Here is a 25,128-nt window from a genome sequence, read left to right as displayed (position 1 = left end):
AGAAACTGAAAGTTAAAACTCAAAATAGCAAGGATGAGGAAACCTAGAACAAAGATGACACAAGTGCAAAACATGGAATAGAAGATAAAATTTTAGTCCCAACTCTGCTGCTGGAAGACTTGTGCCCCATGCCTGCAGCACTGGGACTTTAACACATGGTTAACAATGTCTATTTCTGGTGGTAAAATTGCAACTGCAGCATCTGATAACACCAGCCTCTCCTTGTGAGGTCCCAAATGCTTCAAGGTGACTGACTTAAGGCATCTGATTGTGGTACACTGGGGACTGAGGAGGCACTTGCAAGAGCACAAGTGAAAAGAAAAACTGACTTCAGCCGTAGTATCCCAGGATCCTTCTATCTTCATCCCTTTACCTCTGTCGATCTGAGCAAGTTCCTGGTTCTCTCCCTCAGAGTCATCGCTGTCCTCATCACTTGGGGGATAGGAGATCTAGGGGACAAGGAGAAAGAAAAGGCTTCATCGAGAACACTGAACATTGCCCTGCTGCTGCCCAAGCCGCTTCCCGCACCCTCCCCCTCTCATATCCTGCAGGCATCCACCCCACCTAACCACACACACCCAGCCATAGCACCTCCCTGTACACACGTCCTCACCTCCCAATCCCAATCTCCCACTGCATCCTCTTACTTTCAGCAACACAGAACACACAGCCTACTGCTGTCTCCGCCATACTGCACTGCCAACTCTTTCCCAAGCACAATGAACATATCCTGCCTTTCGTTTCCCAGACATGTAGCTTATAACCATCATGGCCTACCACATCCACATCACGTGGATAACTGAATCTCCAAAATCTCCACTGCCGAGATAAAGACACATCCTGTCAGCAGTACTATCATCTTGCAAGGCACCCACAAATGGAAGTGGCACGTTAACTTTAGCCATCCTGTGTATGTACCCACACTTCCCCCTTGAAGTTCACGCATAAGCCACCACAGAACAGACTCGCCTTGCTTTCCTACAGGACAACCCTGAAGTATTCAATAGAAGTAAAAGAAACATGATTTCACAGAAACACAGACAATACTGTTATGTTGTCCCCTCCAGGAGATAATTTACACTACCACTGAGCACCCTTAAATGCTCCAAAAGTAATGACAATTCACATATTTTGTCAATATCAAGACTTTTCAGGAACATTTGCTCTGTGTCAGCCAATGGACTTCAAACCACTCACTCAAAACATTGAGTGCCTAACATTGAACAAACCTGGTAGCTGCCTATTGAGAGGGTTGAGAGATCTGAAACCAAGCTTTTAAGGGTCAGATAGATCACGCTGCTTCTGAATTTCCTACACAGAGGAAACCCTATCTATCTTGTTCCTAAAGTGACTTTTGTTTGGCTGCATAGAGCCTACCTGGAAGTTATTAGATCAAACCTCTGAGCTACACAGCTTAGTATGTGTCTCTGGCAACAGCCAAAACCAAATGAGTCAAAGGAAGATGCAATGCTTAAAAAGAAACCTTTGTAAGAAACAGTTCTGGAATAATATGATCACTGTAAGATGAACTTCATTATTCCTTATACCTTTTTATTCAGAATAATAAACACTGCCATCATTCTCAGCTGGCTCAAGCTACTTGCTCACAACAGAATCCAGTGGCAATACCATTCAAAAAGTTACATGCTGTGTTTCCATTTTAAGTGTCATGTGCTGTGCTTGACTTTTATGGAAGATGAGGCAAGCATGCAACCATTACACTGATTTGAACCTTTTTTACCTCCACCACCCTGGGGAGATGTCTTTGTAGTGTTTCAGCAACCCAGAGACACAGAAGAGCAGCGACACTTAACTAGGTGTCTATGAAAGACACACTGCTGACGCAGATAAACAATAACAGTGGAGAAATTCGGATTGATACTGAATTTGACAGCTATTAAATCAACATGCCTATTTTGTGATGATCCTCCAGGATTGTGTTTGGAGGGTTTTGTTCCCCCAAAAGCATGTAGACACCTTTTTTCCCCTCCATTTTTAGAACCATCTTTTGCTCTTCTGTATTTACACTGCCCTTTGAGAAATCAAAATGTATTTTCCTTCCTTGCTATTCTTTAAACTACATTCTCAGCTGTCAAACAATGAATTGGGCAAGTCAGATTTCAGATTTATCCCCACTGCAGATATTCCTGAAGTAAACGCAGGACGTTTTTCCTACTACAACTATAATTTTCTTGTATGTGTTCACACACATGCATCATTTAATAAAGGCAGCTGGCACTGAGGAACACTGCCAAACACAGAGACTTCTAGTTGTCCCCAGAGCAGGTATAATACCTTGTTTGTACCATGGTAGTTCACAGAGGGGACAGCTGACACTGAGGTGCCATTGTGTAACTGCTGTACAGACAGACAGAGGTCCTGTCTCCGTTACAAAAGCTAAGGCTCCCATTCTAACTCGAGAGGTACTGACCTTAGGTCTGTGCCTCATTCCCACATAAAAACCTTTCATTTCGACATGGCAGGGTTTTCAGTGAGGTTTAGCAGCTCTGCGTGGGAAACCTAGCAGCTTCAGTTTTTGTACAATGTCAATACATGGCATGGCACTGCTTCCAAAGAAAGAGGCAATGAAATCTAGCACATGCAGGTCAAACAGCTACTGCACAATGTCACTGGCTTGAGATGCTTAAGATAGGAGTTGGATTTGAGTCAATGATTGACATTTGAAGGTCTTTTTGCCTACCAGTCCTGGACTTCCAAAACACTCACTCTTCCCTGTGCAAGTGCAATTTTGACAGCTCTTCATCTCATATGGGTAACTCTCCTCTACTGAGCCCTCCCCAGTGCCTCAGGCAATCAAAGACCAATTCCCTTGCGAGTTGCCTTAAACACTTTGCTAGAGGCTTTCTTCAGAGCACCTGCAAGAAAAATCTCTTTCAAACAAGAGACTCTAGCTTTCATGCTCTCCCACAGAAAACCATCAGTCATAGTAGGCTAACCATTAATCTTGCAGAGTTGAAATTTTATACCTGAAACTCCTTGCCACGATACCCCACACAGGCAAAGATTAATGAAAGATCAAAAAAAGGATTCTCTCTCTGGATAACACAACTTTCCAAAAACTATAGATTTGTGGAATCAAAGGCTAATGCTCTGACTAGCTGGAGATATATATTCTCTCCCTTGACTCTTCCCAGGCTTTAACAGTAACCCTCCCCTAAACATTCAGAAACATTTCACTAAACACAGCAGTACTGCCTTCAGGCCTCCAGCCTCCCTTGCACAGTCCCTGTCATATTAGCCACAGATTTACTTTTGTCCAAGGCAGTACAGCCCCATTTTCCTCAGAAATTCAGAACTGTGGCATGGATATAGCAGAAAATTTAAAAACCCCATGTCAAAAGTCCCACCACATCATGGCTTCATTCACAGCACATCAACTGCAGAACTGTTTAGACTGAAAGACACCTCTTGGTATCACAGTAGTCCAAGCTCTTGCTCAAGCTGGAACAACTAGAAAGGTTGCCAGGATTGTGTCCAACACGCTCTGTGCCTTAACATGCAAAATTGAAAAGAATAAAATAAAATCTTCACATAGATGTGTGAATGTTTGCAAGCTATGGCACAAAAGAAGCCAAAAACCAAAGGACAGGTGCCCCATCCACCCTTCAGTCTTTCTTCAGGAAATGCATCAGAAAGCAGCCTCGTGTTGATGAGGATCTCAGTGTTACACCTGGGTCCTTCAGCTATGGCACCTGATGTGCCTTCTGTCAGGATAAGGACTCCTCCCGTGCCAGATGGAAACATGCACTAACCTCCCCATGCACTTCATTTTTCATCCATCTCTAGTAAGGAAATATGGATTTGTGTAAAATAACCAGATGGTATTTAAGGAAAACTTGAGTGTAAAGCTTATACCTTTGAGGTAGTTTTAACATGAAAGACAAACTAGCAGATACAAGAAAAAACTGGAGATAGAAAAATATGTCTTTCTCATCACACTGACGCTTGTCAACTGAGTAATGATAACAAACTGCAGTTGAAATTGCCCAGGTCCTAAAGGGTCACATTGCCCTTAAAGTCTAAAGCTCTGAAATGCATCAGACAATAAAAAAGTCCCACTATGCTAAAGTGGAGCTCCTCTTGGTTTGGCTTCCAGAAGAGAAATTATCCTGCTATCATACAATCAGAAGTAATGACATTAAGAATCATCTGTGAGCTTACAAAGGATAAGGAATCTCACTTCTAAGATAGAATAAAACTCTCCCAACAGGCTTCACTTAAAGGCTGCATTGTCCTAAAAACCTAAAACACCAACAGCACGGTTTGGTGTGCTGGAGGTGTATTCATGAGGAAGAGATAATACAAAGATACAACTGACCACAGGCAACCCCTTGTTCCCAGCTCGAATGAAGAACGCACACAGGCAGAGGAGGGCATCATTCCCAATCTCCCTCTGGGAGCGAGGAAGGAGGGAGTTACCTCCAGGGAGGTGGTTTTCCTGGCAGAAGCCAATACTGGCTGTGCTGCACATATAAGGCTATTTGTGACACAGGCTTGTTAACTTCAAGCCAGCCACTCCAGGGAATCTCTGCAACTACGTAAAGTCCCCTCCAAGAGCCCTGGAAAGAGACTTTGCTGAGTTGGTCTCACACACTGGTTCCTGGCACAAAACCAGAAAGCAATGGATAACTACTGATATCTCTGCGATGGGGAACTGATTTCCATTTCTTCAGACTTCAGATTGGAGAAATGAAACTAGTGCTCACTTACCTCCCCCCCCGCCACACTGCCTACAGAGCAGCTGCTACAGACATGGGCAACCTACAGCACAGGGCTCTTCTCCATTTCCACTGCTTGGCTTTAGCAAAAACATTTCACTAAATTTCCCTAGCGTTATTTTTCCAGGTCAACAACTGGTGCAGTTGCCATGGGATACTGCCTGATCTTGAATGAGGGAGGTGCCATCCTGCCAATTATAAGAAACTCTGAATTAGAGAGAGTTGGAAAACAAGGTAGATGATGAGACATGGAAAGGCAGTTTTGAGCCATGGAACATGAGGAAGAAGGAAGGAATGAGTCAAACAGACCTTCAAATTAACATGCAACTCCTTTCCCAAGATCTCCTTTAATTTTGAGAGATACTGAGTATTACAGGGAGAATTTATGCTAGCACAACAGGCTGGTTCTCTCCTCAAGAAAAGTTGCCAAGTTGAAGTTCAGTTCAATCTTCAAACATGCACATGTGAGACATGACTACCCAGGCTATATCTGGGATTTACAGCTGGGGTCCTTCAACAGCTAAACTCCCAGCCAGAATCATCCTGGTTTGCAAAAGCTTTTCTAGAGTATTTTTTCCACATTATGATGTTCCTTTTTAATTTTCACAGTAGGTGTGCCTTCCAACTCTATTCCCCATTTCCTTGCAAATGGCTACAGTTCAAACCCAGGGTTCATAACCCTTGAACATGGTCCTGCTTGAGAGAGCAGCTGAGTCAATGAAAGCAGGGTGGGCCAGTGGGACACAGCACTCCCTGAGGCCCTTGTTTCTAGGCCTGCCCCATGCCAAGGACAGAAAAATTCCTATTGTAGGAATGCCATCTTCTGCATGGGCCTAGAGTGTATTTAATTGTCAGTGGTTTCACAGAGCTGAGGGAAGCAGAGAGTCACTCCAGGTAGCCAAATCTGCAACGTTTTAATAGTACAGTTATTATTTTTGTTCAGTGCTTACCATTCTCAGATACTGCCAAACATGGTGACTGGCAACACTCAGGGTGCAAGTGGTAGCAGTCGTTAACCAAAGAACATGGAAACCAAGCTTCTGTTCTGAGGAGCAATGACCAAACTGCATTTCCAGAAGCATGGGCTTAAATTGGGTTGCCTAGATCTTGAAAGGAAGGCACAAGGCTTACACAGAACAGTGAGGATATGAGTGGTGCGTGGGTGTGAGGAGGCACATGCTTGGTCCTCTTACTGTTTTAAATCGTCTCCCTCATCCACCTGCACTTTCACAAGTACATATGTGTGTTTTGACCATACTGTCTACAGCTTCTGGGAAGAATTTACCCCTGTGGACAAATCTGACTAGAACTAAAGCAGAGATACACTACCCTAGTCTTGGGGATCCTCATCTGCGAGTGGAATAAACCAGAAGACTCTATGCAGACAAGAGCACAGCTGACTCTCTGCACTCTCTCATCTGCCCCACGTCAGTTCTCTTTGCAGCAGACAGAGCGTGCAAACCTCTTTTTCAGAATCTTCCCCTGCTCTTCCCAGGACTAAGCTGAGATGATTTTGCAGGGGAAGACTAAAGACAGAAAAACACCAGGGGGTTTACAAAATAAAAACCAACCAGACAAAAACTCCCAAGCAACCGAGCAAGTCCCGATGCTTCACCATTAATCCGGAAAAGTATGTATACAGCAGCAGTGAGCCTATGGTGCTTGAACACATGGAGTCCACAGCCACCAGAAACTAGATACCCCATGTTCCCTGTCCTGGGGAAGTGAATGCAGCTGATGCCTACAACTGAGACTCCTATTCACCCTGGTCTATTCTCAGAAACTCTGGGCAAATATTGTTACAAGAGTGCAACCAAGATCATGCTTTTAAATTCCACACAAAATAGAAATAAGTACTTGCAAACAAACTAGAACAGGCTCAGTTCTACCAATGGTATAGGCACCCATATAGATGCACACACTCCTCCTATCAGGCATCACGGATCTGTGACAACAAAAGACACAACATTAATGCTATCAATTAAAAAATTAGTCTTTAAAAGGCCTCCTAGGCAAAAAACACCCAGACTCTGTTCCTTAGCACCCAAAATACTCCAAATCTGAGAGAACCCCATTCAGTTTATTTATCCTCAAAGCCACTATGAGAACAAGAATCTCTCTGATTAAACATAGCTGCAGTCATGTTTGGGGCCATGATTTCAAAGGTTATAAATTTCACTTGTTAAAAATACAGATAAAGCAAAATCACTACAGCACTCACTCAGCAGGTGGATGGGGTCTGGTAACAAAGGTGTTACCACAGAAATAGAGCCTTTAATCCTTCAATTTCCTTCTTGACTTCCCAGACTACTGTGTTCCAAAGTAAGACTGCTTCTGCAGTATGGGAGCCAGGGGAATAGTGCAGCTCCATGCTGTGATATGTATCACTCTCTCTGGTAGCAGGAACTTACACAAAATTCTCAAACTATCCCTATGTTGTTAGCTTAAGAGGCTAGTTAAGGTTTATATAGCTCTTCCTACAAGTGACAGAAACCATACACTCCTCCAACTCCACTTCTACCTGCAAGTAAAGCTCACAGATGTTCCACTTCCCAGTAAGTGTCCCACAGATCTCTTACCCTCCTCCCACACTCAGCTTCTGCTCCACACAGACACCCAGCACAGCCGGCCTCAGGTGGCAATCACCTGCCTGGACCCACACTATGAGTTTCTCAACAGCTCTGTTACTCTACTCACAGCTTTGCTGATGCAATAAATAAAATTATGGCTAATTCCTACCCAAGTTTCAAGGATTCTCATGGAGGCTGGCATTCACCTGTTCACTTTCTCATCCTATGAGGGATGACAGCATAGCTCAGATGAGAACTAACAAAGGTGGCAAAGTGTTGGAAAGCACCCATCAGAAAGAAGCAGTAACAGTTGTGCTGCAAAGAGATCCCTTTCCAAAGGGGGTCAACTGCCCTGACAGCTCTCAGCTTGGAGCCCTCGAAGCCAGGCAATCGCCTGGCTCACACCCAGCAGGAGCAGCGTTATTCAGCAGTGCTGACACCACAAAGCACAGCAATCTGGAAAGACAAAAAGGACCCTGAAGGATTAAAGACCATTACAGGGCCTCATCCATGCTGCACTAAGATACAGTGACTTAGCTTCATCTGTAACTTACAGCCCATTTGCTGCTAAACCTTAGCTCCAAATAGTCAGATTAAAAGCAAAACTATTTATCACAGGCTGACAACCCTCTCAGACATAAGAGGAAGACAGTACAAGGGACACCTAGAACTGGAAGGGCACCTATAATAGCTGATCTTGTCTGTAGTGCATTTACTCAGGGAGGGAGGATAGGAGCTGACTGCTCACACCAGTGCCAACCATTCCTGCTTTGGCCGCAGGGATTTAAAGGCACTCCTCCCGACTCATACCCTACCCCCACCGGTGTAGCTCAGTTACCATATTGCTGTGATGGGAAAAGGTTTCTTTGCACAGGCCAGCTTCTCTGGCAGTTTACAGCAACTCCTCAGCATTCCATGAGTCCCCTCAACCAGGGAAGCACGGCTGACAGCAGCTGGCATAAACAACACATCTGGTAACAGTTTTTCCATTCCCTACTCAAAAGACTCAGAGGGCAACTGCCTTTGCCCTGAGATACTTCCTTAGCTGAGGAGAAGCTGCTTGTGTTAGGAGACCTCACTCGACACTCACCTCTGCTCAGCCATAAAGAACTACATTAGCCGCATTTGCAAACACAAGGAACAATGCCTTACAGTCAGGCTGGAAAATACATTGGGAGCACATGAGACATTTCAGGCTTCTCCTCTCAAAATCTCACATTAACCCCTCTGAGTGCAAGCAGATGAGAGCTGTTTCATCTCTATGGATTTACACCAAGCTTCTTGTGTTTTATCAGAGCGCAAACCAGTAGGGTAATCCTTTCAGACCAGGTCTTTGATCCATCTGGTCAGGCACCTTCGAAGTAAGAGACAGGGACATGTTATAACTTGCAATGGCTCTCACTGCACTAGATTCTTTCCTGGTAAACATTGTGTGATTCCAAGTGGTTCCTAGTTGGGAAAATCTGACAATTGGGTTGTCAGATCGTCCCACACATGGAGGGATGGGCTACAGATGAGTGCACAAAGACAGAATTTGAATAATCACTCTCTTCTCCAGTATACAACACAGAAGGCACAAAATTAAATTAGTATGAAGTAGGTCCTAAATAAACAACAGATGATCATTTGGCAGTGTGTAGTTAAGGTGTGAAATACTTGCCACAGGATGTTCTGGATGCAAATACCCTACACAGATTTGGTGGTGTAAAATAAACAGGTTTAGGTAAAAGAAGCCTACTGGATTACTAATGCAGGAGATGGGATACTGGGGGAAACTGTAGGTCTAACACAGGATGGATGCTCCTAAATCCCATTCATGGAAGAGGGACACAGAGTACCATGCATTTACTTGCAATGTCACAATGTAAGGGGGATTCACAGAGCAAAGTGCGACAGTGTTCCTTCAGGTCAACTCACCCCACCATAGAGTGCTACTGAGACAGTGTCCAAGCACCAAATACTAAACTAGCATGCCCACATATCAGTTCAGGGGCAAGATGGGAAAAGCTGCATTGCACCGCAGCCCTCTGCAAAATACCATGGAGCAGTTTCCCAAAAGTGATTGGTTCTCTCCAAGCCAGAACAAAAAGGGTTCTCAGAGAACAAAAATCTGTACATGGAATCTGCTGATTTTTCAAGCTTGTAAATTACTTCAGTTTATATGCTTCACACCAAATACCTCTGTTCTCTCCTCTTAATTAGCCTTTGGCCATAGAACTTTATTTCCTTGGAATAACCAACTCATAGGAGTAAAGAAAAAAATTATAAAGAAAAAAAAAGAAACACACACAAGAACAGTCTGGCTGCAGACAACTGTCTGGAACAACCACTTGGCTTTGTGTGTAATAACTAGGTGACAGGATATGGAAGGATTATTTTCAACTTTTCCAGCTTACATCCAGACACTCTCAGCAAACTGGAGAACCTAACTGCCTGTCTGGCACCTTTCCCCAAGATGGGAAATTCCCCATTCAACCAAAGGAAATTTTATTCTCATCCTATGCCCATATAGAGCTTGGCAGATTGTGGCCTGTCATGCCAAGAAATAAGGATATCAGTTAAATAAAAACCATCATGCATCATGGAAACAATGTGACCCCATTAGGAAGGAGTAAAATGAGACAGATTGCTGAATAAAATAGGTGTGAAGGGATAGGATCTTTGTGCTATCAGCAACTCCAATTGTGTGATCTCCTCGAAATCCTGGCTCAAAACCAGGTTTGTAGCCAAGACAAATCAATTAATCAGCTACTAAGCAATAGTTTGGTCCCTAGAAATATGAGAAACCAAGGCCTGCCTATTCTCATTGGGGACATTTATGAATATTAAGGTATTTGGACATCTCCCAAATACCAGGTATCTCACATCCTTTCATACATCCAAATTCAGATAAGGACCATCTACCTCGAAGTCAGGCAACAAACCTCAGGTGAACCTATCCATGAAATGGGAGACATGACTAATAAAAGCCTCCTCTGGAGACCTAACTCTAGACTTTGTTTTTTCCTCCTCACAAAGTGTTTCAATAGGTCTTCTCATATGGGCTGATGCTGGAACTAGGATGGGCAGGTGAATCCAGGCAAAGCTGTAGAGGGCTTTTCTCAGGTGTGTTTGCTGGGTACAAAGACTGACCAACCCAGTTGTGCTGTTTGAGGAAGGTAACCCACAGCCTCACAGTCTACCATGCCTTAGGGATACCTCCCCGAGTTTCACCACATCTCCTCGCTCACAACACTCATCTGAAGGGTGCATGCCAGTGGAGCACAGGCATCAATCTGCTCTCAGCACCATGGCTCAGGCCTTGGCAAGCTGAAGTGGCTCTGCAGCAGGCTCAGCCTGGATGATGAACTGCTTGGAGAAGTGTGCCAGGGGAGGAGAGGGCTGGAAACAAAGAAACAAGGGGCTGGTCCACACCAGCTGCTTTGTAAAGCACACACAGAATCTTCTTTGGGCTTTTAGCCCCTGCCACCCTTAGATAACACTCTGCTGTGCTAACACAGAACAACTAGAAAGAACCAGGATTTGGATTACTGCACATGCAGCCATGTGGCAGCTTCAGTGTAAACTTACTAAGCAAGATACTTTCTCACATACACATCCAACAGGAAGTTTCCAGAAGCATCCACGGTATTTCACTCTCCATGAAGCCATCAAGGATGGACTAGAGAACTAATCATGTGAGCTCTTCATATGGGTACTCTGTTGTGGCATTCCCACTGTGCTAGAGCTTCTCAACGGGAGAACAGCAAAAGTTGACCTGGCTGAGCACTTGGTGTGCTGCAGTGATTACAGAGGAGATGAAAAAAATTAAAAAAAAATTAAAACTACTCACCATGTAAGATCTGCTCCCTCTGCCTCAGCCAGCTCCCAAGATGCCCCAGCCTCAAAAGGCCTGTCCCACAAGGACTGAACACTTCAGTGTGACATATAGACTGAGGTACATATGGATGCCAGGTCTGTGTCCAAACAGACCAGCCCATGGCAGAGAGGAGGTTATAATGGGCACAAAAAACAAGAACATAGCAAGAGAGGGAAGAAATGCCTAGAGACACCCTGAGCTGTCCACCCCCAAGGAGTGACCATGCTGATCCAGAAGAAATGTTCTCTGAACTGTGCTTCACCTGTTTGTTGCATCCCCACAGCTTGGGCAGCCCTGTGCCCAGCCTGGCATGGAGACAGCTCTGCATAGGTCACGCTGGGCCGTATGTCCTTTACACCGACTTTTAGTCCTGGGTCACAGCAGAGTTCACTGCACAGGGAATGCTTTCAGTGCACATAAAGGTCACAACTAATTGGCTTTTCTCTAAATCCTTGCCTGGGTGTTCACGCTGAGTACTTGTGGGTGGTGCTGGTGCCTATTCACAAACAGCTTAGCTGGCTGACTGCTGGTCACCGGTGGCAGGAGGACAAACAGGCTCTGCCCACGGCCACGCACAACAGCTCCTGCAGCAGAACACGGCCCGAGCACACACATACCTGTGATGCTGGTTGCTAGGAAGAGCTGGATCACCCAGCAACCTGAATCCCACTCAACCGGAGAACAGGAGCTACAGATAAAGGCACGGGGGTAGGAGGGGTTCATGCTGCCTACAGTGTGTGTGGGAGTGTTAGTTCCCACTGAAAAGGGAACACAGCCCTTGGTTCCCATTCTGAGGAATCCAAACAACACTTCTGTGACCTCAGGCGTGCTCCAGGAACAGACAGAGAAGCTGGCCAGGCTGACACATTACAGCAGAGTGATGCCCTGCCCACCCACCACTCCACAGAATTCTCCTAAGCGGATGCAAGCCTTGCTTTTTGCTGTAAAAAAAGGTGAACCCACTTTTTTGTGACAGCCATATAATTAAAATAAATAATGACCTGGTTCTGCTTTCTATTTTCACCTCAAATATGAGCTCTTTTCACGCTCAGGAAAACGTTTAGCATCCCAAACAGTGCAACAAATTTGGAACTTGTAGGACAGTGCATGACAGCAGGAAATGAACTGCACTATCCAGCAAAGAAAAATAATCAGTTTTCACTGAAATCCCAAAGTTAAATACATAGCACTGACTTTTCAGAATTTAGTTTTTCATTCAAATAAAATTCAAAAATTGGGAAATACAAGGAAAAATAATGAGATTTCTTTGTGCCTCTGGGAGGTGGACTTTTTTTCAAGCTAGTCCATCGTTTCCTATCAGTCATAAAGGCAAGCTGAGAGAATGTCTCAATGAACTACCTCAATGTCAGTGAATGGGCCATCATGCTGTATTTGCAGTATCTGCAACTTGTCAGAAGTACCACTCTTTGGAATTAAGTCTGTAAGGAGATTATCAGTGCTGAATGTTTGCACAGAAAAGATGACAACCCTTAAAGATTCAGACCTTCGAAGCCAAGTAGAAAGAATTGCAAAGCCATTATTTTACAATGCCTCAGGCAGAAGTTTCAAAAACCCAAAGCTTAAAGTGTCTGGGATCGCCTGTTCTATTCTTTGCCTTAGCTAAGTATCTACCACAGCATTTCAAACCCACTAACATATATATTTTTAGTCCAAATTATCACAAACCTAACTTCAGGCATATTCATAGATACTCCAAAAGTCAAAATTGTACTTACACAATTAGATTTGTGCGTTTCTGTCTTTCCTGAGATTACAACAAACCAGAAGCATCTAACGTAACCAGCTGATGTAACAGGAAGAAAAGCAAAGTTTCAGTGTAAAACAGAGTCCTCCAGCTCTAGAGGAATGAACCTGTTTGGTGGGATCTGCTGAAAACTCCAGAAAGGAGAGAAAACCTGCATACACCACAGCAGACAAAGCTAAATTTTCCCTGTGCCAAGCTGAAGACCTGTGACACATGACAAGCAATCGGCCCAAAGAAAGACAGAAATCAGTCTGTTGTCATTCATAGTAAGCACGAGCACTTATGCAGATCTTTGAAAGCACACCCACTGTGCATCAGTAACAATACTACTCCACTCTCTTTTGGGCTAAGGAGAAAAAAACAACACTCTCGGCTCTGCAGAGTAACAAGCTACCACAGGGACAGTGACTCAGGAGTCACTGCCTGCAAGCTTGAGGTTCACTTTGCACAGCCAGCTGAATCCCCTTCATACAGGGAGGACGAAGATGATTTCCAGTTGCCCGTCAGGGCTGGCCAGCCAGCCCAGACTCTCATAGCAGATTCCAGATACACATGCCAGTAGAAAATAACTGAGATGACTTTCTGGTCCCCAGTGCTATGTAGGCACACATACAAGCTGCAAGGGTACTTGAGGAGAGCTGACACAGTGGCTTTGTTAATGCCTAGCACACAATTCCCTTCAAGCAAGTATAAGGCTAAAATTATGTAGAAGAGAAATGCAGTTCTCTGTCACCACAACACTCACATATGACTTCATACCATTGATCAAGGAAGTGACAAACATGTCTGAATTACTTCTGCCCAGGACCAAAATGAATATGCCAAGTACATAAGTAATTTAACAACTATTGTGGATTAGAACATCAGTTGTATCACCTCCAAAGTTGTTTGTGTCAACAGCAAAGTTGGAATTAAATTGCCACCTTTAAAGTGCTCAGTTTTTTTCAGCTGCATGTTCCAGCCAGTTAATTTTTTAACACACCACAATCCAACTGTTTCATTGTGATAACACCTAGGGCCACTAATTAAGGGCTTAGTTTGAGTGGCAATGCACAGACTTGTTCCAGCCAGATGCTCCATACCCCAAGGACCTTGCTTGCAAGCAAAGCTCAGAAAAGAGACACCCACGCTTTAGCCACTACATAAATAGCAAAGCCACAAGAGTTAAAGAGAAACTTGGAAGAAACACATTTGTGTGAGAAATCCCTACCCCAAATTGTGGGGATGAACAAGACATTTGATTTGCAGAAAGCTCACGGAGTTGGTCAGAGAATACTTCTAAGGGCTCAATATCAGTACTCCATCACAAACCCACATGCAAGCCCAAGATATGCATTTTAAAAGCTCCTAGATCAGCCTGACTTATAGTTCAGAAAGTGTTTCTCAGGGCTACCAGTCCAAAACTATGAAAGGAAATAAAAAACTGTACTAGACTGTAATACTGGACAACTAACACACACCAAAAAAAAATTGAATTACAGGCCCCTCTCACTTTCCTGGTTTGAAGCATTTCACTACAATATGGGACACTCCCCGTTCTCACTCTTTTTCTCCTGTCCCAACTGCTCTGGAACAGATCCAGTTGCCAGCTGTTATCAAAGATGACCCCTAACCTGTTAAGTCAGATCTGCTTCTGGCTTAAAAACAGCCAAAAAGGTTCCTGAATCTGGCCTAATCTCTAGCAAGTAACACCAGACCACTGAAGCAAGAGGTAGACCAAAGACTGAGTCACCAGGCAATTCCCTCTCCTTTCTTGGATTTAGCTACAGAAGCTGAGGGTTGAAGAGCTGAAGCTCTTAAGCTAACAGGCTGTGCTACAAACTACAAGAACTCAGGAGCAGACACGCTGCCCCTGCTGCAGGGGCACAAGTGTCCAATGGGAAGACACGTAGGAAAACTTGACATCCACAAGTCCACAGGCCCTGATGGGATGCTTCCACAAACGTTGAGAAAGCTGGAAAATACCATAGCTAGGCCATTCACGATCATCTTTGAAAGGTCATGGCAATCAGGAGAGGTGCCTGAGAACTGGAAGGAAACAAATGTTACCCCAGTCTTCAGAAAAGGCAAGAATTAGGAGTCAGGGAACTACCAGCCAGGCTGCCTCACCTCAATACCTAGAAATGTGATTGAGTGCCTCATTCTGGATGCCATGTGTATCCACATGGATGACAAGGAGTAGCCAGCATGAATTTACTAATGTCATGCCTGACAAACCCGATTGCCTTCTACAGTGAAAGAACTACCTGGCTGGATGAGGGGAGAGCAGTGGATATTGTCTACACTGACTCCAGCAAGACTTTCAACACTGTCTCTCACAACATCCTCATAGGCAAACTCAGGAAGTGTGGACTGGATGAGCGGACAGTGAGGTAGATTGACAACTGTTTGATGGTCATAATCAGGGGCACACCGTCTGGTTGAAGGCCTGTCACTAGTGGTGTCCCCCAAGGTTCAATAGTGGGCCCAATATTGTTTAACTCATTCATCAATGACTTGGATGAAGGGGCAGATGCCTCCTCAGCTAGTTCACAGATAATACAAATCTGGGAGGAGTGGCTGATACCCCAGAGGGCTGTGTAGCCCTTCAGAAGGACCTCAACAGGCTGGAGAGATGGGCACAGAGGAACCTCCTGAAATCCAACAAAGAGAAGTGCAGGGTCCTGCAGCTGGGGAAGAATAACCCCATGGACTAGCACAGGCTAGGTGGGGGCTCAGCTGCTGGAAAGCAGCTCTGTGGACAACAACCTTGGGATCCTGGTGGGTGACAAGGTGTCTGTGAGCCAGCAGTGTGTCCTGTGGCCTGGGAGGCCGGTGGTGTCCTGAGGGGCACTGGGATGAGCATTGCCAGCAGGTTCAGGGAGGTGATCCTGTCCCTCTCTTCAGCCCTGGTGAGGCACACCTGGAGCGCTGTGTCCGGTTCTGGGCTCCCCAGTACAAGAGAGATATGGAGCTGCTGGAGCAGGTCCAGCGGAGAGTAACAAAGATGGTTAAGGGACTGGAATATTCCTCTTACCAGGAAAGGCTGAGGGAGCTGGGCTTGGTCAGTCTCAAAAAGAGAAAACTGAGAGGGAATCTCATCAATGCATATAAATACCTAAAGAGGAGGTGTCAACAGAATGTCTCCAGACTCTTCCCAGTGGTGCTGAGCAATAGGACAAGGGGCAACAGGCAGGAACAGATGCACAAGAAGTTCCACCTGAACATGAGGAAGAACTTCTTTACTGTGTGGGTGACCAAGCCCAGAGAGGTTGTGGAGCTTGGAACAGATGATCTACTGTGGTCCCTTTCAACCTTACCTATTCTGGGATTCTGTGAAGACAGCAAGGTCAGCTATCTTCCAAGGTGAGGGGCTCAAATTTGAACCCCAACTATCACACTTGAGAGCCCAGCCACCCTTATGAGAAACTGCTGGCTGAGCATGCTAACCCAACATCAGGTGAAGTGTCAGTCAGTCCCTTCCTTCCCACCATGGTGACTTCTGGAGAAAGGGAAATAAAGGGGCACTTTCTGAGAAACACCAGCACATCTCCTGAGTAAAACTCCTCTGAGCGGCCCTAGCTGTCAACTGCCTAAAGACCAGCTTCAGTAAGGAAAAAGAGAAGTCCGCTACATCAACACCCAAAAACTTGCATATTTTGTGGTTTCACTTACAGAAGGCCACGACACCCTCTCAGCTTCTCCAAGGGGGAAAAGACTAGGAGGACCTATCACAGCCACACTAAACCAATTCAGGACACATCATACAAAAATAAAACCTTACAGTGGGCAGAAATTTCAACCTGAAAAGATTGCCAAAGCCTGGTTGCCAATCCAAGGTTGGTCAAATCTTCCAGACTTGTAAAAATGAGTTGACAATTTACCCAGGGACAGTCTCCTGGGACTTTGGCTGATTTCAGTACAGTTGTAAGCTAGAAGCACAACAGCAGCTTGCTTTTCCTTGAATTTGGGAACCTCCCATAGAGGTCATAAAGTGCAAAAGTGAGTGGGCAATGAAGGAGAAGAGCAGCTAAGCACACTATTAAAGCTCAGAAAGCTCTTGGTTTGGGTGGTGAATGCAGATCAATTCTTACTCTATCCAAACTTGGTGCTCATTCTCCACTTACAGGACTACAGACCTGATTCTATGCTCTCACCTAACTTTTCACTAGGTTTCAAGGACAGCACACTGGACCTTTTAAATAATGCATATACCATACAAGCCAGAATAAGTACAGACCTGCATAGACACAGACCAAGGCCAAGAAAGCGGAAGTCTGGTCAGTGCCTGGCAGCCCCACATCATGAGGGCAGTAGTGCAAAATGGTACAGGACACTTGGCCTTGACACAGGGTCCATGCACAGCACAGCCACCAGAAGCTTCCACACTGCTCAGCCCCTGTGACACCTACCCCAGGTCTATACCTGCAAGGAGCTCTGGTCCGACACCCAAGACAGAGCACTGCACACTCCATTAAGCAATTAGTATGCTGCTGCAAGGCTCAACCAAGACCAGGCAGCTGTACATGGTCCCCAAAGGCCTACAAAACAGATTTAAACCCAGAGTTTGCAAGTCTGGCTTTCTGCCCATACACATGTGTACCAGTCATTGTACCACTCCCCACTGCAGGCTGCAAAGACAGCTCTGATGGGCTATGCATTAGCCTTGCAAGCAAAGCACAGTGCAAGCTTAACTTTCTCCATTGAGCCTGCAAAAATGCAGACCACCTGTCTGCAGCACAAAACCTTGGCACTAATATGAACAAAATGGCTGCAGATGCCCACTCATGCACATTTTCCTGCATGCCTCCAAGCATCCTGAAGGCTGTATCTACCTCTGAGAGCTCCTTCCAAAGATTCTCACAACCTGAAGCTCCAAGAGACAAACAATAAAGCTAAAGGAGATTGCAGCCCTAAGGCCAAGAAACACAGTGTTAAAAAAAATCCCTCACTGCCTCTGCAGATACTCTGCACTGAATCAATCCACTACAACCTAAAGCATTGTCCTTAATTTACTTCCAAAAATAAAATCTAACCCTGCCTCCCCTGAGAGCCACAGAACGTTCAATCCCCAGGGGAAGAAGTACAGCAAACTTTGTTAGAAACAGTGCTGATGTTTCATCAAAGTTGCCATCAGCCTGTCCAGAGTGACTGCGCAGAAGTGCAGCCACACGGCAATGAGCCTCTGTGTAACACATACAAAAGACTCCACTGGAGTCTGGTATACGGATCCCCAGCCCCCAACTCAAGCAACGAGGGCTGCTACTTTTCCCAGATCCCTTCTTTTATTTGGGGCCAGGTGCTACATTTCCCGCAGTACTGGTGCCAATCCAGAGTAACTCTGCTGATTTCGCGGGGTATTCCTTGATTCACAACAATTTTGCCAAATCAGGATCTGGTATTTTTTTCTCATTCGTCACAGATCCATTTTTATCCCGTGGTCTATGGCTCAAAAATTCCTCTTTGTATTTTGCAGGAAAGGCTTAGACAGTTCTTATCCTGAATCTGTGATCCTCAGTTTTATTTTAAACATTAAAAGCGGATGTAAGAAGAATCTGGAAAGCCATGGGTCAATGCAATGATCCAGTCTGCAAACTTCAGCTCAGATTCTGGCCTTCAGGACCCGAAGAGAGAGAAATGCAAATAACGAGCTGAAAGGCATTTTAGGTAAATCATGTTTGTACAGTACCTAGCACTATGGGGTTCTAGCCTGGCAAGGGCTGGGAGGCCACAGATTGCACACGTACAAAGGTATCCAGGCAAATGCCTACACAGTTAAATGTGAATGCCATCTAAAGGAAAACATTCTAAAAACCAGACAGGATACATCTGTCTTCATACACCTTTCTGTATTATCTGAATTGTGCAGGGTAATTCTGGATGCAAAGGAATGGGACTTTAAGTAACAGGAATACAGCCTAGGCCAGTTCCTCCTGAGCACACTGGCTGAGAGGAAACCGACCCAGCATAATAAACACTGCAAGTTTCCAGATCCTCGAGGCCCCCTTAGTAGTTACCTGAAGGGGACAAAAAACAACCGAGACAAAAACGGGGTTTTCTTACCTTTAGCTGGAAAGGTTGAATTTCGTTCAAACTCTGGTTCCTGAGCTTTTTGGTGAGGATCTTCAGCATGGTACAAATCCGAGGAGCCAAGAAAGGGTTAAGCATACACATACACACGCATCTGCCGCGCCGCTACGCTCGGCGGAGCTGCGCGGAGCTCGCATCCAGCACCCCAGGTACGCGGCGGTGGGGGCACGGCTCCGCACAGCCGCTCCCAGCTGTGCCCCTTTCCCCTCCGCCGCCGCACTCTGTCCTACAGCCCTCCGCGCTGTAGGGAGGCACAGGGAATCCCTCTCCAAAGCCTACAGAAAAAAAAAAAAAAACGAGCACCAAACTTCCTTTGCCTTCCACCCCCTCCCCAGTTACGCTTCAGAAAGGAGGGAGGTACCAGCTGGCAGCGTGCTGCAGGGGACAAGAGACACTCGGCGCAGAGTGCTCACTGCGGGACGGCAGAGCTCCCGGGGCGGGACACCGGGCTCCGCTCATGGCAGCGCTCCCGCCCGCTCGGCCCCGGGCGGGCACCGAGCATCCCGCCCCACCGCTCCCGCCGGGCGCCGCCGCCCCGGGATCCCTCCGGCACCGCCGCCCCGGGAAACTTGTAACGAGCGGCGCGGCAGCCGCGGCGCACATTGGCCCGACGGGGCGGGACGGGGCGGCACGGGGCGGCACGGGGCGGGGACTCCGCTTAAAGGGTCACCGGCTCTTCCCGGCCGGTCGGCGTTGCCTGAGTTTCGGATTCGGGCGGGCTCTGGTCGGGATGTAGTGGACTGGTCGCTGCCTGTGCGCTGCCGCATCCTGGCCCGCAACCCGCTCAGCCCAGGAGGGGAAAGGGATGCGCTGACCTCTCTGTCCTGACCTCCGATTCAGAGCACAGATCCACAGGGAGGGCTCGTGTGTTCTGTCTCGAGTCCCTTGAGCCACCCCGGGAGCTTGCATGGGGCCTGCAGCAGCAGGGAAGCTCGCCACAGCCTTTCCCCACAGAAACGCAGGCCAGGCCAGCACCAGCTCCTGCTGCACCAGCTATCCTCGGGCACAAGCAAGGTGCCCCATTCCCATGGCCAGTCCTCCAGCACCTCCCTGGCAAAACAGTCAGGAAAGTTATCAGGGACCGACTGATAGGCTCCCAGCCACTTAGAACCACGGGAAGCCGCCGACACGTTTGCCGGCAGTAACAACAAAGGGCTTTCACCCACTGCCAACTCCATGCCAGCGATAAACTCCCGTGTCTAGGTGAAAGGTCCTTTTTGCCCATTGCCAGTCCCTTGGGGCCAATAGAGCCTTTTGTCCCAACCTTCCTTCTGGGACAAGCTAGGAAGCGTTGCAGAGGTTTCTGCTTGTGTACAAGTTCCAGAGGAGCACAGGCTGGTTAACGTATGGGTTCCCAGTTCTCAGCCAGCAGGCCTGTAACAAGATAAGGAAAGAGCACTCCTAAAGTGCTGACTGTGGAAAAGCGAGAGAACATCTTCGCTGCAGGGGAAAGGGTCTCGGTTCAGCTCCAGTTAGCAAAGTATTTTTTCTTGAAGGAGTACAAAAAGCACAGAGTCTGAGCCAGAAAACAAAATTTCTGCTTTCCAGACAGTGCCTTCTTAGAAGAAGTCTGCAGTAAAAAACTGTCTCAGCTGTTAAACCATACTTGCTCTGTGAGTTCTGCATTCACACCATGGACTGCTCTTCATTTATTTTTCCCCCATTTCACACCAAATTGAAATCATAATCCAACCTTATGACTCTAAGCCACCACACATTGCTATAGATACTCCTGCTTTTCTTATTGCATGTATTAAAAAAACAGGGAATAGTGCACATGAGCAGATTGCTACTCTGGCATGCTGCATCCAACAGGAGGGAGTAAAATGCCAATTGAAACCAGAAATCCTCCACAGAGATATGCAATAATATATTTAATGTTAGATAAGAATTACTCCTGGTCCCTAACCAATAACCAAGGTATATCCCACAGTCCAACAATTGAGACTCTCTTAAAATTTTTTCCTTTTTTTTTTTTTTCATATAAAGCAAAATTCCCCAAGCCATTATTCATTCCTTATTTCAGCTCTGGAGACACTGGCTGTCCTTGTAATGGTCTGTAAGATATGACCCATAAACCACAGTCAGCTTAAACTAACATATATGATTGCTTTCCCATTCAGAGTTCAAGCACTGGGACAGGCACATGCCAGGGCCTAGTTGTTTGTTTCAGAACAGATGAAGCTGAAAAAGCTCCCTGGAACAGAGAAGAGCAGAATCTGCCATCCCAGTTGTAACACATCACAGCCTCTACCTGAGCTGACCCCACCCCACGAAGGCACAGGACAGCAGTGGGGACCACAGCCTGGTGGAGGGTTCCTGCTAGGCCTCCTAACCTGCTGCAGGGCCGGGCCTTTTCAGGGCAAGCAGCAAAAACAAGTGCTGATAAGGCTTTTTAGGGGCACTTGCAATTTGAGAGAAACTAATAGTACAAATCCTGCTTCTGCAGCCTTCACCTACCTGTGTTTCAGCAAATACCTGCAGAGCAGTTGTTTCTTTCTTGCTTTGTATTTCATATGACCAGAATAGCCAGAAACACCAACTTTGGGTACACCCAGTTCTATTGGAAATCTAGTTATAGATACCTTCTCCCAGTATTCTTCTTTTCTCAGACTGTGTATCCATGAGCATCTCTGTGTTCCAGCAGACTCAGGAGAAAATCACACTCTCAGGTTCCTCCCCAGCTAACCTTGCACCTCGCACTGATGAAATACCATGACCTCTCTCTTGGTCCACAACTGCAATGCCAGGAGCAACTGATTGACAGATCACAATCTCTGCATTGATCACAGCATCCAGCATCTCCTCTGAATGAGGCACGGTGACACACTGCTGTAACCAGTGACAAGCAATTTAGCAGACCCCAGACCCCCCAGAAGACAAGAAACCCTCACAGAAAGCAGAGCTGCAATCTACTGCTGCAACCCTTGTGTTAGGTGATCTGTGCCCCGAGGATGAGGCTCAACATGCTAAATGGGTTCCCAGTAGATGACAAGTTACGCTGCTGCATCACATAGTGGAAAGAAGGCTTCCTGAGCGGTCTGGAGGTGCTGCTCCTTCACATACAGGTTGCACAACACTACCAAGTAACTTCTATCCAAAGATAGCAAAATATTTTCCAGGGGTAAGTAGTAGTAGTAGTATTCCCAAGGAAAAACCCAAGTCAGAGGAAGGTTACTTGACTTTCTAAAGGTCACTGAGGAAAGCTGTGGAAGATCCAAGAATAGAAGTGGTACCTCCTGGCCCCTAGCCGTATGCTCCCAGACTGTAATCTAGCCTGTTACTAGATCACACTGCTGGAGCTATGCAAAATTCAGTGGTTTCTGTCCCCAAGCATCTCATGTGATCACTCTGCCCTGGTTTTGGTTCCTGTGGGTTTCTCACCCCTGGAGTTTTGATCTGCCTACTGGGTTCAAGCCAAATCTCAAATCTCAAATCTAGTCCAAGTTTCCTCTGGTCACATGATAAAAGCATGAAAAATGCATCACACAACCTTTAGGATAAGCCCACATGCCTGCTCCAGCATTTCTTGAAGATCTCTTTAAATTCCTCGTGACCAGACCAGGAGCAGAAAGGAGGCAAGCAGCAAGTTTCCCCTGCAAGAACACATGGCACTGAGGTGACAGGGAGAGGGCAGGGGACTGTGAGCGGAGGCAGGATGCTGGTCGCTTCCACGTGTTCCTGCCTGCTGCTGCCATGGGGAAGACATCCCTGGATGTCTGCTGTGCCACATCTTAACGTTCCCTTAGAGACATTCCTCTGTGGGAATCCTGACCAAGCAGTGCAATGGGAAGACAGGCAGTAGGGGTGAAGACAATGCAGTGAGGATTAGTTTAATGCACAGATTCCCTCTGGGCTGTGTTTCCTGCTGTACTCGGAGGACAAGCTAATGCCTTTTTGCAGTTTATCCTGCCCAAGGTGTACCACTGACACTGCCAGGTGCAAGAACAGGAATGTGTGTGGGTGCAGAAAGCCTCATTAGGCAGGCCTGGCCAAGCCTTCTCAAAAGGAAAGAGATGGTTTTTTCTTCCTTTGAAGTCACCTGGGGATCTGCTCGCCCCTTCTTACACACTGAACTGCTCTTTGGTTTCCTTTTTCCACACACTGTGCCGTAACAGGCTTACACTGCATCCGTGCATACACTGGTCTGAACATCCCGAGGTTGGAGGGAAAAAAACAGCCAGGGAAGAGGTTCAAGTGCCATCTATTGGGGATCTCCCCTCATTACACCAAGGGAGACAAGGATGAGCTGGAAAAAACCCATCCATCCCCTCTTGCTTATGACCCTAACTGGGTGATGTCCAAGGCAGACACTGGAGGTACTGCCAGTGCCAGGCAGGGAAGGAGCATCTCCCAAGGAAAATGCTAAAAGAGAATAGGAGGGCAGGAGCAGGCTGAAAGCTGAGCCTGGAGCTTGCTTGGAGGAAGATGTGGACCCAAAGCCAGGCACATCTTGGTGTCCCAGAGCAGGACCATCCACCAACTGATTCAAACACAGTCCAATGTATGTAGGTAAAAGCAGGAGAGAAGGAAAATCCACAAAAATAACGAGACTTGTTCCCAGAACAGTTTGACTGACAAAGCAGACAAAGGGCACTAAGCTCTGTCCTTGAGCCAGCCACCAATCACTTGTAGCATTCCTCCTCCCAGTGTGAACTGCTGAGCCTGCGGGCTCATCCAGAAGGGATCATCTCTGACTCGGCCTCTGCACGATGTCTGCCCTAACACAGGCCAAACTGAGCTGAGTCCCCACCACACAAACCACAAACACCCCATGACCCCGCTGCAGGGGTGAAATTGCAGCATACACAAGGGCTCTCCAAGCTCTGACTATACCAGGAGTATGGGACAGGCAGCTGGGAAACATCCCCCATCCCACACATGAAGGAGCCCTTCAGTAAGGCTATAAGCAACCAAAGGTGAGAACTGCCCACCATTACCTTAAAGGCTACAAACTGTCCCAGAACTGAGCCAGCTGCTGTCATGCAAACACTCTGGACATTCAGGGAGAATCAAGAAGGGCTGGTTAGAGGTAGCTGAGGGTAACAGCTATCTGTTCTCTTTTAGATACGTATCTTTTAAGCTAATCTGAACAATGAACTACCTAGGATACATGCTTTGGCATATGCAGGTTTTGACTGCCATAAAAGAGGAAAAGAAGGAAAAGGAAATTGAAGAGATGCTATACAATAGAGAAACAATGACCATCCCATAACAGGCCACGTGACATACATCAGAAGAGACAATCCTCTTAACAGCACTCCTGGGCAGCCCCATCTCTGTTATAATTCCCCTGCTGCCCATTCTCTCCCTGCAAATTGCTTGGGCCAATTGGAAAGTCAGCATGTGGCTGATACAACGAGAACCAGAGAGAGCAGGCCATTTACACTGTGCTTCTCCTGCTGGTACTGCAGACACTTGTTCCTCTGCAAGAGGGCCTGGAAGGGCCCCATGACACCCGCTCGGTAACAGGCTGCTGGGACAGCACTCACAGTTTAGCTTGGCCAGCCAGAAACTCCAGGGTAGCAGGGCAGCCTGGCTTCTCAGAAACACAAGCAAAGAGAAGTAATGATTTCTGCTTTGGATAGCTTCTTTCTAATCCCTGGAGAAGAGGAATTGTCTCATCTGACCTTCTTTCCTTCAAACACAGCCCCTGCAACTCACTCACATCTCCTTCCTTTTCAAACGCTTTCTCAATAACAGTCCTCAGCTGGAATCACAGAGTGCTTCTGAGCCCTGCCACGTAGCCAGGAGCAGTTAGTCCAAAGATGAAAGAAACATCCAGTCTACCCCCACAGAAAGAGCCTACCAGCTCATCAGCTGCCTCAGACTTGAGGTCTTCAGGTCAAAGACAAGAAACCTCAAACTATAATGGTTAGAAGGGCAGCAACAGAGAGAAAGGTCCTAGGGTCCTGCAAAAATGGGAAACTTCTAAAGCAAAAGTGCTAGGAAACAAGCACACAGAGTCTCTGAAGAGGACGGGAGAAAATATTATTGTGGTTCCTGGTTTGATGGGGGGAAATTCCTTTCTGGAACTTCCTGGCTGCCCAGACAGCCTCTGGGCTTATCCCAAGTGTATAAATAAAACACAGCTTTCAACATCAAAGAGGTTTCCCAGTTCCTCTA

At 46.5% G+C, this 25,128-nt stretch overlaps 1 protein-coding gene across 4 annotated transcripts in view; it reads right to left on the bottom strand.

The window, feature by feature from the left end:
* Window positions 1-19,609, bottom strand: part of LOC138107929 (uncharacterized) — a 105,243-nt gene extending 85,634 nt beyond the window's left edge. For 3 of the 4 annotated variants that reach the window (XM_069009811.1, XM_069009808.1, XM_069009810.1), the window contains exons 1-3: window positions 19,364-19,609; window positions 18,976-19,277; window positions 374-449 (exon numbers count right to left, since the gene is read on the bottom strand). In XM_069009811.1, coding sequence (XP_068865912.1) covers window positions 374-449; window positions 18,976-19,086 — 187 coding nt within the window. In that variant the 5' untranslated portion in view covers window positions 19,087-19,277; window positions 19,364-19,609. Of the gene's footprint in view, window positions 1-373; window positions 450-18,975 lie in introns of all 4 variants that reach the window. The other variant, XM_069009809.1, reaches the window with a different exon arrangement.
* Window positions 19,610-25,128: the final 5,519 nt, after the last annotated feature.

This window comes from Aphelocoma coerulescens, chromosome 3 (genome assembly GCF_041296385.1).
Source record: "Aphelocoma coerulescens isolate FSJ_1873_10779 chromosome 3, UR_Acoe_1.0, whole genome shotgun sequence".
NCBI classification, from domain to species: domain Eukaryota; kingdom Metazoa; phylum Chordata; class Aves; order Passeriformes; family Corvidae; genus Aphelocoma; species Aphelocoma coerulescens.
This window is presented reverse-complemented; position numbering and strand designations above follow the sequence as displayed.